This window comes from Siphateles boraxobius, unplaced genomic scaffold (assembly GCF_051911475.1).
Source record: "Siphateles boraxobius isolate OS27281-9 unplaced genomic scaffold, OSU_SipBor_1 103, whole genome shotgun sequence".
NCBI lineage: Eukaryota > Metazoa > Chordata > Actinopteri > Cypriniformes > Leuciscidae > Siphateles > Siphateles boraxobius.
This window is the reverse complement of record NW_027508704.1, coordinates 1,213,665-1,229,803: the sequence shown is the minus strand read 5'-3', so window position 1 is coordinate 1,229,803 and position 16,139 is coordinate 1,213,665. Positions and strand designations below refer to the sequence as shown.

At 35.6% G+C, this 16,139-nt stretch overlaps 2 protein-coding genes across 3 annotated transcripts in view; both read left to right on the top strand.

Moving 5' to 3' along the window:
• radil2b (Ras association and DIL domains 2b) overlaps positions 1 to 9,292 on the top strand; it is a 39,200-nt gene extending 29,908 nt beyond the window's left edge. For both annotated transcript variants that reach the window (XM_077245700.1, XM_077245701.1), the window contains exons 11-16: positions 1,756 to 1,891; positions 3,381 to 3,550; positions 5,079 to 5,337; positions 5,996 to 6,099; positions 7,612 to 7,751; positions 7,846 to 9,292. In XM_077245700.1, coding sequence (XP_077101815.1) covers positions 1,756 to 1,891; positions 3,381 to 3,550; positions 5,079 to 5,337; positions 5,996 to 6,099; positions 7,612 to 7,751; positions 7,846 to 7,918 — 882 coding nt within the window. In that variant the 3' untranslated portion in view covers positions 7,919 to 9,292. The remainder of the gene's footprint in view (positions 1 to 1,755; positions 1,892 to 3,380; positions 3,551 to 5,078; positions 5,338 to 5,995; positions 6,100 to 7,611; positions 7,752 to 7,845) is intronic.
• Positions 9,293 to 10,634: 1,342 nt separating this feature from the next.
• LOC143753100 (sulfotransferase 2B1-like) lies at positions 10,635 to 15,161 on the top strand. The gene is made up of 6 exons (XM_077245635.1): positions 10,635 to 10,845; positions 12,083 to 12,294; positions 12,374 to 12,500; positions 12,704 to 12,798; positions 14,459 to 14,639; positions 14,841 to 15,161. Exons 1-6 carry the CDS (start codon positions 10,707 to 10,709, stop codon positions 14,948 to 14,950), a joined length of 864 nt encoding a protein of 287 aa, XP_077101750.1. The 5' UTR covers positions 10,635 to 10,706; the 3' UTR covers positions 14,951 to 15,161.
• Positions 15,162 to 16,139: the final 978 nt, after the last annotated feature.

Here is a 16,139-nt window from a genome sequence, read left to right as displayed (position 1 = left end):
CCATTCATTTGTAAAGGAGTCAAATTGACCCGGAAAAGATTTGTTACTCTTTTAAATTTCAAACACAAAACTAATCCATTCAAATCTTTTTTGTGTATTTTTGGTTTAAGTGCGAAAAAAGTCCTGGGGTTTTGGACCCCTTTGATAAACACTCAATTTTTACATTTTACAAATCCGAGGGAAGGATGAAGTTTAACCTAAAGCCTTAAATATTGCACTATATGAGCATGCATGAAAGCAAGAAAGCTTGTTTGCATTCCCGTCTTATTACAGATGCATTCCTCTTACATCACGATCTCGCATTAGTATGTTCCTCAGGAATAATTAACAGGAAGCATTACTCATTAAAGGATAAAGCTTTGTGAGCACAAAGATTCTTTCATGGCATTAGATAAAGATACTGGATAAGACACGTCTGCGTCTGACACGTAACCGATGACCTCGTCCTGCTACATGAAATAGAAACTATAGTGAGCTGCATTAATGTGAGAGACGTTTTTTCGAAAATAATGAAAATAATAAATTCATACATTATATTAAAATAAATTGATTAAATAGCTAGAAATGTATTTAAATAAAAATAAATCAATGATAAAAAAATAGTATTTAAATAAATTAAATGCATTTTATTAAACTAAAAACATAAATGAAATTAAATTACATTAACAAAATAAATTAATTTGAAACAAATAAAATATAATTAAAATAAATAAATAACAAATTAATACATTATATTAAAATAAATTGATTAAAATCGATAAATACAACTTTATTTAAATAAAAATAAATACTGTACATAAAAATTATTTAAATAAATAATAAATGAGTACATTAAATAAAAGAAATTATAAATTTTACTTAAATAAAATAAATTTGATTAAACTCAAAACATAAATTAAATAAAAATAAGATTAAACTTAAATAAATAATTTTTAATAAAAACAATTTCAAATATATGTATAAATACAATTTTATTTAAATAAAAATGAATAAATTCAATGATTAAAATAAATAACAAATGAATACATTATATTTAAATTGATTAAATTTAAATAAAATAAGATGAAACTTAGTAACTACTAAAATTGTATCATTCCATTGTATCATTTCTCACACATTATGAAAACGTTACTTTTGAATGTTTTCTGAACATTCCGAAACAAGTTACATTTAAAAAAACATTAGACAAACATCCAACCAAAACATTTCAGAAAAAAAATTGTTTTTAAATAATGTTTTTATGCTAACGTCACAAGGTTAAAACATTATTCGTTGCCATCAGGGTGGAAAACACTCGATCTTTATGAACAGTTACATCATGACTATCAGGCCAGAAGGTGAACTAGGAAAAAGTGTCGTACCCTCACTAGGGCACTAGTTTTTAAATGCATTTTTGTATTGAGTGTTAACAAGGGCTCAGGCATCTTGGGCTCGTGTTTACATGTCGTTCCAAAAAGCGGCCACTTTATTAGTCTAGCGTGAAGCCCGTGACGATTGTTCCACGAAGCCTCATCACTGATGATCAAAATATGATTACGCGACATTAAACAGTAATAGGAAAGTACACATACAGGATTACATATGGAGAACTTTATTTTCTTGCCCAAAAACAATAGATGTTTTTATTGTAATGAAAAGAATTTAGTGCCCCATATATGAGAACAGGATTAAACGTAAAACGTCTTCACCTTACGGCCTATATCATATGTCACTAAAGGGTGTGTAATGTGTGTGAGTGTGTTTGTGTGTCTGTAGATGTGCTGGAAGGCTCTGCGGATGGAGTTCAGGAGTCTAAACGCAGCTCAGCTTCATCACATGTTGAGAGAGTACGAGCCTCGACACTCGTGCGCCGACACATGGACTCCTTCGAGTGACGAGACTCTCACGACCGGTGACACACACACACACACACTCATACAAGCCTTCTGAATGATCAGCTCATGCAACTGAACTCATAAAACGGTTCCATAAGAGCGTTATTTCAAAGAAACAATATGTCTCTGCCTTATATTTACTCATGTGACTCTGGATCACAAACCCAGTCACGAGTCGCACGGGTGTATTTGTGGGAATAGCCAACGCTACATTGTATGGGTCAAAATTATAGATTTTTCTTTTATGCCAAAAATCATTAAGATATTAAGTAAATATCATGTTCCGTGAACATATTTGGTATAATTTCCTACCGTAAATATATAAAACTTTATTTTTGTGTGTGAATGCAGCACAATCGTGAACATAAATGAACAACTTTAAAGGCGATTTTCTCAATGTTTAGATTTTTATGTATCCTCAGATTCCAGATTTTCCCTTGTCCTATCCTAACAAACCGAACATCAACGATAAGCTTATTTATTCATCTTTCAGATGATATATAAATCTCAATTTCAAAAATGTACCCTTCTGACTGGTTTTGTGGTCACATATTAGACGATATTGTGTGGAAAAAGGTTTGGCTTATACCTCAATATTTAATTACAAACAAAGTTAAGGAGGTTATCGTACAAAATTATACATAGAATTGACCTAGTTAAACATTACTTTGTGAAATTTAAAAGTTACATTGATTTTAATTGCACTTTTTGTGACAGGTGCCCTGAAACTGTGGTTCATTTATTCTGGCACTGCCCATTTGTAAGAACATTCTGGCAAAATGTTTGTGATTTTATCACAGAAAACACTGATGGCCACTTTGTGTTGTTTTGGAAGCATTTATTATTTGGTCTTTTGGAGCACTATAGTCCACAGTCAGGTGTTATACAATACATTTTATTCTTTTAATGGCAAAATTCTATGTTCACAAATGCAAATTTCCCAGTTTTACATCATTTATGAAAGAAATGGAGCTTTATATTGACTCAATTCGATTTTCTATGAAACAAGAAGCAGTTAAAACTGAAAATGTGTAAATATTTCAATGTCTTTATGTAGATCTACATTAATTCCTCTAGTGTTCAACTCTGTTACATTTGTTGTATTGGTAACACTTTATAATGAAGTTCATTAGTTAACATTAGCTGACTACATTAGTTAGCATGAATTTATATTGAACTGCATGTACAGTATAAAGCATTTATTAATCTTTGGTAAAGTTAATTTCAACATTAATTAATACTTTATTAAAATCTTGCTAACATTAGTTAATGCACTGTGAACAAACAATGAACAGCTGTTTTTTATTAACTAACATTAACAAAGATGAACAAATACAAAAACAAATGTATTGCTCATTGTTAGTTCATGTTAGTTAATACATTACTAATGTTAACTAATGAGCCTTATTGTAAAGTGTTACCGTTGTATTTTCTTATTTACTGTACTATTTGTAACATACTCTTCTTTGTTGTTAATAATAAATGTAATGTTTGGTGTGTTTGCAGCCGATATCCTGGAGAGTTTCGACAATCATCCGCCGCTCGTTCTTCCAGCGGACGGTTTCACACTCGAGCTCGAGAGACCAATCAGTGACAGCGGGCTAATTAAACAACTACATCACTTCCTGTGCATCATCAGGAAAATCACAGACCCAGAATCCTCAGAACCGCCTCAAGTACGCGCCTCCTTCATCGTTTAGATTTAGCTCAAAATATTATGATATAACAAAATATTAATATTGATTGTATTTCACTAATTAGGTTCTCATTTAGGGCAGTGTTATTTTAGTGTAATTTAGTTTTTTTAATATATAACATTTTTTTAAATAAATTTTAATTTATGATTTTTGTGTGTGTGGTTTTAGAATTTGTATGAGTATTTATTAATATGTCTATTTATTTTTTTATGTTATTTTATTTCAGTTGTAAATTAAATGATAAATTATAAAATGTATACACTCACCTAAAGGATTATTAGGAACACCTGTTCGATTTCTCATTAATGCAATTATCTAATCAACCAATCACATGGCAGTTGCTTCAATGCATTTAGGGGTGTGGTCCTGGTCAAGACAATCTCCTGAACTCCAAACTGAATGTCAGAATGGGAAAGAAAAGTGATTTAAGCAATTTTGAGCGTGGCATGGTTGTTGGTGCCAGACGGGCCGGTCTGAGTATTTCACAATCTGCTCAGTTACTGGGATTTTCACACACAACCATTTCTAGGGTTTACAAAGAATGGTGTGAAAAGGGAAAAACATCCAGTATGCGGCAGTCCTGTGGCCGAAAATGCCTTGTTGATGCTAGAGGTCAGAGGAGAATGGGCCGACTGATTCAAGCTGATAGAAGAGCAACTTTGACTGAAATAACCACTCGTTACAACCGAGGTATGCAGCAAAGCATTTGTGAAGCCACAACACGCACAACCTTGAGGCGGATGGGCTACAACAGCAGAAGACCCCACTCATCTCCACTACAAATAGGAAAAATAGGCTACAATTTGCAAGAGCTCACCAAAATTGGACAGTTGAAGACTGGAAAAATGTTGCCTGGTCTGATGAGTCTCGATTTCTGTTGAGACATTCAGATGGTAGAGTCAGAATTTGGCGTAAACAGAATGAGAACATGGATCCATCATGCCTTGTTACCACTGCGCAGGCTGGTGGTGGTGGTGTAATGGTGTGGGGGATGTTTTCTTGGCACACTTTAGGCCCCTTAGTTCCAATTGGGCATCGTTTAAATGCCACGGCCTACCTGAGCATTGTTTCTGACCATGTCCATCCCTTTATGGCCACCATGTACCCATCCTCTGATGGCTACTTCCAGCAGGATAATGCACCATGTCACAAAGCTTGAATCATTTCAAATTGGTTTCTTGAACATGACAATGAGTTCACTGTACTAAAATGACCCCCACAGTCACCAGATCTCAACCCAATAGAGCATCTTTGGGATGTGGTGGAACGGGAGCTTCGTGCCCTGGATGTGCATCCCACAAATCTCCATCAACTGCAAGATGCTATCCTATCAATATGGGCCAACATTTCTAAAGAATGCTTTCAGCACCTTGTTGAATCAATGCCACGTAGAATTAAGGCAGTTCTGAAGGCGAAAGGGGGTCAAACACAGTATTAGTATGGTGTTCCTAATAATCCTTTAGGTGAGTGTATATATATATTATTAAAACTGTTTGTTCTGGTCCAGCTGGTCTCTGCGGTGCCGATGGAGGCCAAGCTCGTCAAACTGGAAGTTCATCCCAAAGCTCATCTCGAGGTCGGTCAGGCGCAGTGTGTGTTTCCTCACGCGATCGACTCGGGATCTGAAGCGCTTTTAACCAGGAAGCTGCAGAATCTTGAGCTCCAGAATAAAGCTGTGTCCAGCATCAGTGTGTCCCCGGATCCGTCGTGTTTACTGACTCCACCCAACACACCGCAACACCTGGAGCTCCAGACGCGCGAGGAAGGTGCGCGACACTTACAGTCCAACCAAACATTTTTCAGACACCGAACATTATTCAGACACCAAACATTATTCAGACACCAAACATTATTCAGACAGAGTTTTTTTTTTTTTCACTAGTGTGTGCAGGACTCTATAGTTCATTTATGTAAGTGAGGAGAGCAGAATAAAGTAAACTGTGACATATTATACCCAAATATTATATTATACCCTTCATACAGTGTGAAATTTATACAAATTTGGGACCAAAATGATTCGGACACTTTGAGCTGATCATGTTTTGCTGAAGTGTTTTTTCTTTAATTGCTAATGCAGCTTTTTACAGCACAGACTGAACAACATGAAGCATTGCTTGGTGATTGGTTGAGCTAAACTGGTATTATCTAATTGTGTAGTTAAATTTAACAGCTGACAGATATTCAACATAATTCATGTGTGAGAGTCTAACAGAAGGACGGACAAAACCAGTCAAATATCAACTGAGTTCTGCTCATATTTTATTACCATTTTCTAAACTATAGCGAATAAACTGTGATAATGTGAGAAATGTGTCTGAATACATTTTGGTTTGACTGTATATGCATAAACGTTATGCATGTAAGCTTTATGGAAGCAGAATGTTTAAAACAAAAGCATGTGTGTGTGTGTGTGTGTGTATGTAGATGCGAGTGAAGAGTGTGAGAATGGAGAGGAAGAGGAAGATGTGTTTGTGCTGGAGCTGCAGAGATCAGCGTGTGCTTTGGGTCTGATGTTGGTCGACGGACAGGTGAGTGGATCCCTGGGAAATTTGAAATCATTATTGTGTTAATAATCTTGAATCAGAATCAGTTCCTCTTGCAGCATCTCTTCTCTTCTCTGATGATGTGGGCGGGGCTATAACCTGTCACTCACATGAGATCAGCCAATAGCAAACCACAACCATCCAATCAATTCCCCACGGACAAAATCAAGCCCCGCCCACATTTGTTCTTGTTCCTGAAGCGTCTCACTCGATATACGACCTATACGACACAATAGAGAGTAAAAGCGCCAGTAAACACGTCATCAGAGAAGAGAAGAGATTAAGTTATTCTGGTTCAAGATTAAGAGATGAATTTAAAACAATAATGAGGTGCACTGATAAATTACTATGATAAAAAAAAATTAACCATTTTGATTTCATGGCGACTTTAAGACGGAAGTAATTTTGTTCTAATATGCAAAAAGCAATGTATTTGACTGATATTCATTTAGGGACTTTTCTCAGGATATATTGAAATATGAAGTTAATTGTGTTTACTTAATAATAATTATTTGGAATATCATGAAGTTACTTCAATTACAATAAATCCTTTGTCCTTTCTATAACAAACGATATTATTAATAGAATATTCTAGTTTCCTTACAGCGCAATAGCATCACCATGTGGTTAAAGATGGAATATTTTTAGTTCTCTGATTATTTACACACTGCACAAATATAATTTATTTTCTTGTTTTCCAGCAGAAACATCTTGACATTCATAAATCAAGATACATTTACTGGAGAAACAAAATGACTGAAGATATTAAGTTTGGTTTTATGAAAAATATGTCATAATGAAGTGAGTTTGTGCTTAAAACAAGAACAAATATCTGCTAATGGAGTCCAAATATAATTTTAATTCAAAGGCAAAACTAGATTATTTGATTATTTGGTCTCCATTGGCAGATATTTGTTCTTGTTTTAAGCTCAAAATCACTTCATTATGACACATTTTTAACTTAATATCTTCAGTCATTTTGATTCTCCGTAAATGTATCTTGATTTAAGAATGTTGAGATATTTGTGCTGGAAAACAAGATAAAAATACTAAGCAAATACATATTTTCTGCAGTGCAACATCGCATGGAACTTATTAAGAAACAAAGACTGTTTGTTGGAATGAAGCTGTTGATGTGTTTTCATACAGAATCATATGGAAGCTTGTTTCCGCCACAGAATAAAACATTTTAAAAGATAATTGCGACTTTTTATCCCACAATTCGCAATTGAGGGAAATAAACTCGCAATTCTGACTTTATTTCTCGCAATTGCGACTTTATGTCATGTAATTCTCCCAATTGCGTGTTATAAAGTCAGAATTGCGAGATATAAACATGCAATTCTGAGAAAAAAAATCAGAATTCGAGTTTATTTCTCGCAATTGCGAATTGTGAAATAAAAAATCGCAATTATCTTTTTTATTTATTTTTCTCTGGCGGAAACAAGCTTCCATAGAATCTAAAATACTGGAATAACAATTATTTGTTTTACGCAGGAAACACCGTTTCCCGTCAGTGGGATTTACATCCGGTCAGTTGTTCCCGATTCTCCGGCTGCTTTATCCCGGAGACTGAGAGAAGGCGATCGGATACTCGCAGTGAACGGACTGAGTCTGGCGGGACTCGACTATCAGACGTGAGCAGGATTACAGCCCATCTGAACATATTATGATAATATGTTACTAAATAACAGATTTAAGCGAATAACATTTCTTCTTCTCTACTTCTAGTTCCCTGGAGCTCATTCAGATGTCAGGAGACAACCCTCGGCTACTGGTTGCCAGATCTCACAGCGCTACATAAGAAACAGGGACAAAATCTGCTTAACCCTGAATAGTGGATCTATTGTGCCCTTGTGTTTCTGTTTTCCTGCTTGAATGTTGATTATTTTCCTTATATTCTCCATTGTTGCGGCTCCTCTCTTCCCAGTCTGTTAGTATCATCAGAGAATGTCTAATAAGAAGAGAACTGTCACTCGCAGTAAACTTCCGGCTTCTGAACTGGTTGCAGTTCCACTCTGGCTCCATATGAGGGCGCTCACAGGACGAGTGCAGAATGAATGGAGGTCTATGGAGATATACCCCTCAAAATCCACTTTTCTCAGGATATCATTTTTTGTCTAGTAATTTGAACGTTGTATTCGAAAGGAGATGCAAAGAAATTACACATTGCTGGGTGTTACATTTTTTAGTGTCACTCATTTGCTTTAAAAAGTCTTTTAAAATATCAATGAAGTCATACACATCGTTCCACCAGAGATACTGCTTTACGGCAATCCTTCAGTCACTTTGGTGCTTTCGCGCTCTGCACTTTCTTATCTCTCGACAACACCGCTGACACAGGTAAATACACGTGCTAGACGAGTTTTTGTTTTGTTGTTTTAAAAGACCATGCCGAAAATACACACACATTCTGGTCCCGGATGCCACGATGCCATCAAGCGGTATCTCTGGTCGTAACAGTCCTTCACTGACCAATCAGCGTTCATTAGCAGAATGCTAGCGTGTAATGGGCAACAACAACTCAACCTGTAAGAAATCGAAAGGACATAAGTACTCATTAATTCAACTTTCGACCTATAAACCATGTTGAACTTGCAAAATCTACAATCAAATCTGAGATTTCTCAACGGCAATCGGGTGAAAGCGACACATTTAGCCGTCTAGCTCCATAGACTCCCATTCATTTTGCACTAATTGGTCAGCTGGAGGAGTGTGTTGTGATTGGTTGAGCGCTTCGAGTGTGTTTGGGAAATGTCCCGCCCCTTAACATAACCGCCAGTTTAACAAACTACTAACTAACTCAACCAGGCCCCGCCCCTTTATTAATTATTGAAATAAGGAATATTGTGACGTGTTCATTCCCGGAAGAAACTCAAGACTAAAATGGAGGCGTTTCATTTTTAAAACATCTGGTTTTATATGTACAGGTCCCTTTTTATTATCATCTCAATTGTGTAATCTTTGCATTTTAATTGAATTTTGTTATTAAAAATATGTGCATGATTAGAATAATAAATGTATAAGACTACATCTTAATTTATTGCATGATGTATGAAATAAATGGTTGGCTGCTTAGTTTTAGTTTGAGTAACTAAAATGCTATATTGTGTCTCTCGTGCCAAATTTATACGACTCTTTATTACATGCATAAAAAGTCCATATATAAAACATAAAACATGCATTTTTAGCCTTTTTTAACAGCGGGGACAAACAAGTCTATATGCTCAAAAAAGGTCTGGCTATCAATAACTTTATATTGTTAAAACTTCATGGTTTCAGACAATGGACCACCTGGGTTATTTTATAAATTATAATATCTAAAAGACTTTATGCTTCACTGTAGCAAATACAGTCAAACAAAAATATATTCAGACTCCTTCAACATTTCTCATATTATCACAGTTTATTCGCTATAGTTTAGAAAATGGTAATAAAATCTGACAAGAACTCAGTTGATATTTGACTGGTTTTGTCCGTCCTTCTGTTAGACTCTCACACATGAATTATGTTGAATATCTGTCAGCTGTTAAATTTAACTACACAATTAGATAATACCAGTTTAGCTCAACTAATCACCAAGCAATGCTTCATGTTGTTCAGTCTGTGGTGTAAAAAGGTGCATTAGCAATTAACTTCTAAGTTGTGTCAACACCCCCCCACCACCCAAAATATTTTACAAAATATTTTTTTCCTATAAAATCTCGATAAAATGAAAGCTATATATCTAACCAAGTTGTGTTCCAAATTTAAAGTTGATATCACAAAAATTGAAGTTCCCATGAGATTTTGTTTAGGTGTAATACCAAAAATAGCCACCAGGTGCCATTGAATTTAATTGTATGCATTCTGCCGTAACAAATTAAAAAATTTCTATTCAAATATCACTTCTGTCACTAAATATGGAACCTTGAGACTCAGACCTTTCTGACAATATGTGTTTTTATCAAGATTAGAAAAGGTTTTGATAATAAATTATGGAAGATGATGCCAACAAGGGGAGGAGCCTAATAAAAGAATTTAGAGTACAGTTTCTATGGTAACGCAACGTCCAATTTCAAAACAGTTTTCACAGGATGAATTCTGAGCTCGTAAGCTTTCAAATGATACCTAATACCGATAGCGGGACACCGCTTTTTCTGTAAGAAAAAACACAAGCATGATCAGCTCAAAGTGAATCATTTTTGGTCCCAAATTTTAATACATTTTACTGGTAGTCACTGTATGAAGAATTTTTGGGTATAATATATCACAGTTTACTTTATTCTGCAATCCTCACAATACATAAATGAACTAGGCCTACAGTGTTCTGCACACACTAGTAAAGAAATATCAAACATTATATCTGGTGTCTGAATAATGTTCAGTTTGACTGTAGAATTGCAGTGGGTTAGAAAACAACTGTTTGCACACTAGCAGGGAATCAGGAGCATGTTGAACTTATGCACTTATTGCGAAAGAGATGTGTTGATTATTACACGAAGGTTCAGGAACAACGTCACGCGGGATCGCGTGAGTTCTCGCGGGATTACAGGCTCTACATCAGCTCTCAGCTGTAACTTGTGTTTATTATTCTTCGTTTGCTTCAGAAAATGACAGAGGCAGAACTGTACTCGGTTTATAAAGGTCTGTACGTGCCGACGCATTTACACCCTCCTGAAAGCCTGAAATACTGTGAGGAGTTCACTTTCCGTCCAGATGACATTCTGATCGTCACTTATCCCAAATCTGGTGAGTTTGCAGAGTTTTACCTTTATATTATTGCATTAACATAATATAGGATTATCATTCTGGCAAATTGTACCAGAATGATAATCCTATATTATGTAACAGAGTACATTTACTGGTGAGTTTGAGGAGTTCTACTTCTTTCTTTTTTTTAACAAGAACCACATAATAAACTGTACACTTAAAGAGAATCGCAATTATATTCATGTCGCATTCATAATAGCATTAAAGAAATGGGAGGGGCTACATAGGGGATAATTTACAAGAAATTACCAAGAGAAAAGGATGGAGTTTTATCATTCTATGGTGCAGATTACTGTAAAAGCGTCACTGACGTCAAATAAAAGAATGAGGTGTAAATTAAGTTTGGTATCTCACTGTATCTATTTAAAGTCCCCCTGTATTCATTATTTTATCCCTTAAACATCTTTGATCACCAAACTGACATATTTAAACGTTTTTTCATCTTCATGTCTTAAAATATCTTGAATGTAACTCGACACTCTTGCCTCATTTAGTATACGCGGTTCTATGAATATGCAAATGAGCCCCGCCTCCACTCACTCACTCACTCAGAGATCCACTGGTTGACGATCACACGTTGATCTGATTGGTTACAAGGTAGTTTGTGACGTCAGAAACACCAGCGATTTCAAAGCGTGTTTTTGAGGCTGTCTTTGGTTCACTGCAGTTTTAAGGAGAAAATACTCAGCAATGCTGTCGACTTATGAATTTACTCATGGTTTGTCTGAAAGGATATTCAAAACACCACATAGACATACAAACAACATTAAACGCTGGATTTTCAACACAGGGGGACTTATCATACAAATTTGAATGTAAATGACATTAACGTATATTTCAGTTTATTATAAATGTTGTGTGCATTATGCTGTATTATTTAACTCTATATTTCATGAAACTAAAGAAGTACTTAAGTCCAACTAAGTATATTCTTTTGAAGCATGTTATTCCTGTACTTCTTTTCAGAAGTATTTGCTTTCAGAAAAATTAGTTATAATTGCAAGCTAAATTTAAATTTTTATCAAGTGGGTCAATGTCATATAAGAATCAATAATGAATAAACAAAAGAAAGCATCTAGTTTTAAATGCATGTGTGATTGGTATGCTACTCATTGTTGGTTGCAAGTGATTTTGAAAGATGTTTATACCATGTGTCAATGTGTTTGCGTAAACTCAGGATCATGTCACTGACCCGAGGTTTGCTCAATGTTCTCAGGCACCACATGGATGCAGGAGGTCGTGCCCTTGATAGTGAGCGAGGGCGATCTGACGCCGGTGCTGACGGTGCCGAACTGGGACCGAGTGCCGTGGCTGGAGGAACACCGGGCGATGCAACTCAGTTTACACCAGAGACCGTCTCCTCGCATCTTTGCTACTCACTTTCATCACACGATGATGAACGAGTCTTACTTCAAAATAAAGCCCAGGGTAACAACAACGTTCAGATGCACTTCATAAATCATAAATCATGTGCATCATCTTCTGCATGCTTTGCTCTGTGCTTCAGGTTCTGTATGTCATGCGTAACCCGAAAGACGTGTTCACGTCCTCGTATCACTACTACGGAATGGCCTCATACCTGGTGAACCCGGGAACTCAAGACGAGTTCATGGAGAAGTTCCTCGATGGAAACGGTAGGATTTCAGATCTCGTATATGTGACTATGAATATCGTAAACTGTAAAAACTGGTCTAGATTTGATGTTCTGTTCAGTCCTCATGTAATTTGAGTGGATAGATTTATAATGGCAACTTAATATGTCCTAATATTGCGAATTTGCAGTCTTTCTTCATTCCTCTTTCTGCTGTTTTAAAAGTGTGATTTCTTTTCTCCACAGTCATGTTTGGTTCCTGGTTTGATCATGTGAAAGGTTGGCTTAATGCTGAAGACCAGGAACCCATACTGTACGTTTTCTATGAGGAGATGATCACTGTAAGTATCTTCTTCATGTCACGGGTTGGTTTAAAGCAGGAGAACAGAGGCAACGATCTAAATGCAGCTGTCTTTTATTAAAGTCCCCCTGTAGTCAATAATTGTATCCCTTAAAACTCATCTTCGATCACCAAAGTGACAAATTTAAACGTTTTTTCCTTGAATTTTGAATTTACATTCCTTGAAAATATCTTGAATGTAACTCGACACCCTCGCCTCATTTAGTATGCGCGGTTCTATGTATACATGCAAATGAGCCCCGCCTCCACTCACTCACTCACTCAGAGTTCCACTGGTTGACGATCACACGTTGATCTGATTGGTTACAAGGTAGTTTGTGACGTCAGAAACACCAGCGATTTCAAAGCGTGTTTTTGAGACTGTCTTTGGTTCACTGCAGTTTTAAGGAGAAAATACTCAGCAATGCTGTCGACTTATGAATTTACACATGGTTTGTCTTAAAGCGTATTAAAAACACCACATAGACATATAAACAACATTAAAAACTTTAACCAAAAACAAAACACTCTGGAACAAGATGAACTCAATGACAAGAACAGACAAACTGGACTAAAGAGTGGGGTATAAATGCACAGGATAACAAAAAACAGGTAAACAATGTAATCAGTAACCATAGCAACCAAACAGATGCTGATCAGAAGCTGGCGCTGCGTCTGAAATAAAATGCTTCGCTGCTATATAGCATATGAAAAACTGTACGCCAAAGTAAAGTGTCTGTTGTTTGCAAACTTCACAATCTCGCTGGAAGAAGTCGCTCATCCCGGCACTTTTTGCCTTTTCTGTGAATTCGGACATACTTCTTTTGTCACATACTGTTTTTCGCTTACTGTATTGTAGGGAAGTATGCGATGTCAGACGCATTCTATAGGGGGAATAGAATATATCTTGACTTAAAAGTCCTCAGAGCAGAAGATAAACGTGGCACTTCACAGCAGGATGGAATACGCAGGATGAGTTTATTAGTTTATTTTTATTACACCTGTCAGAGTTCATGGATCTCTGTAATCTTCAGATAACAGTCAAGCAGGTTTGGGGCGAGTAACTCCAGAGCGAGACTTGTAATCGTAACACCTTTAATCTTATTATTTATTCCCAGGTTAGGTGAAGTAAGTGGAAAACACTGACGACTTAGTCAAAAGACTCACGTTTTTGCTCAAGCTCATAAAACAGTAAAAACCGAAGCCTCGGTAGGCAGTTTCTGTAATCGAGAAAATCTAATGTTTACAATTCTTTTCATATTAATGTAAAACTGTGGAGGTAAATAAACCAGATTTCAGTGAAAGGTGTGAGCAGCTTCTAAAAGACTCAGAATAAACTCATGCGTCGTTTATAGGCCTCTCAGTTTATTAGGGTATAAGCAGTTGTAAAATTGTTTTCCAAGGTCTTTTTCAAGGTCTCTCTGACGCAATCTCTGCTTTCTCATGTCCTTCAACCTCACTGAACTTGGTCGAAATATCCAAAGTAGGTTAAGGTTAAGGTTCTTCCATACGTCCGCTTTTCCCATATCTCAAAATAGAGTATAGAACAAACAAACGAGGCGGAGTGGATTTTCATTCTGTTTTTCATACAGTAAAATACTGATATCCTTGTGAAAATGCATCATGATTTCCAACTTGTGATCATTCAAATGTTCGGTCAGGATTTGAAAGGATCCGTGGAGAAAATCGCACAGTTTCTTGGGAAATCTCTGAGTCCGGACGTGACGGAGAAGATCGCCGAACACTGCGTTTTCAAGAACATGAAGCAAAATAAAATGTCCAACCTTTCTCTGGTTCCAGAGGAATTCATGAACCAGAAGAAATCAGAATTCCTGAGGAAAGGTAATTCTTCTTAAAATCATTGGCAGAAATGGAGAACAAAGTGACAATACACTCTTTCATGCTTCAGAAGTTGCAAAAGCACCAAAAATAGTGTTATAAAAGTGTGTGTGTAGTCATTTTGGGTGAATTATCCAAAGCGTTTCACTTGATTATTATTTGACGGTAAGAGTTACTGTAATCTTGTCTTGTTTTCTTCATCAGGAATCGCAGGCGACTGGAAGAATCATTTCAACGAGGCTCAAGAGCAGCGATTTGATGCTGTATACAAAGACAAAATGAAAGATGTGAACTTCAAATTTCTGTGGGACTGAAAAAATGCATGTTTAATCTTACCTGCTTTTAATAACAACAGACAGGCCCTTAACAGGCAGTTTTCATATCATTGTTTTTTTTAGAAGACAATAAAAAATTAACAGTAATTGTTATTTGTGTGACATTTCCATTTTATTTGAATTTTGTGATTCAAAATAAACTTTTTAATTTATTGCAGAATGTATGAAATAAATGGTTGGCTTAGTTTTATATGGTTTATTTGTTCATCTCTCAATAATCATTGTATTGCATTGCATTGTATGTTTTAAAACGACGGAGCATAAACCTAAGAATTTAAATATCATCTTACTAAGACATTATTGGTAGATATTGATTTTATATGTATTTTATGTAAGTATCTGCTTATAAAGATCTCATTGATTTGCATTACAAGCATCAGAATTTTATCATTTTTTTGGTCCATTTAAATATCAGCATCTGTAGCATTTTTGCTCAGTTTGAGTCTCTGAATTAAACTGAGCCATAATCTCACAATATCAGACTATACAAGCCTGATGCATTAAAACATAAACCACATTTGCAAACTTGTTTTTGTTAGCTAGGCTACATGGACATAATCTCAGTATCCATATACTTTAACTTAAATATAATTTCAGTGCACTTTTTACACCTCTGATTAACTGTATAAAAGCCCTTTGAGCTTCACTCCGGCCAATAAACAACTACTGAACGGTTAACATTTTCAGTAAGTGTCAAGAGCATGAAGTCTCGCACACTAAAATAAATAATTATGACATGCATTTGCTTCCAAAAAAGCACCGTTTACTATGATTACATGACGTCCAGTGACTCACCAGTCGCCATCAGGAACAACATCTACTATGGCAAGCAGTTTTGACTTTTATTCATTTCCAGGATATGACTTCATATCAACAATTCAGTTTTCACTTGTTAAAATGTAAATTCTTGATATCAACAATAATGTCATCACTCACAAAAACACGAATACTTGATATCAAGAATTAAGTAGTAACATTTTTTATTTCTTCGAGTGATGACGTCATTGCTGATATCAAGAATTAACATTTTTACTAGTGGAAATGTAATTCCTAATATCAAAAATTGCCATTACTAATAGTAAAAATCCCAATTTCTGATATCAAGAATTCAATTTTAACTAGTGAAAATTCGTATTTCTCCAAGTGATGACGTCATTGTTTATTTCAA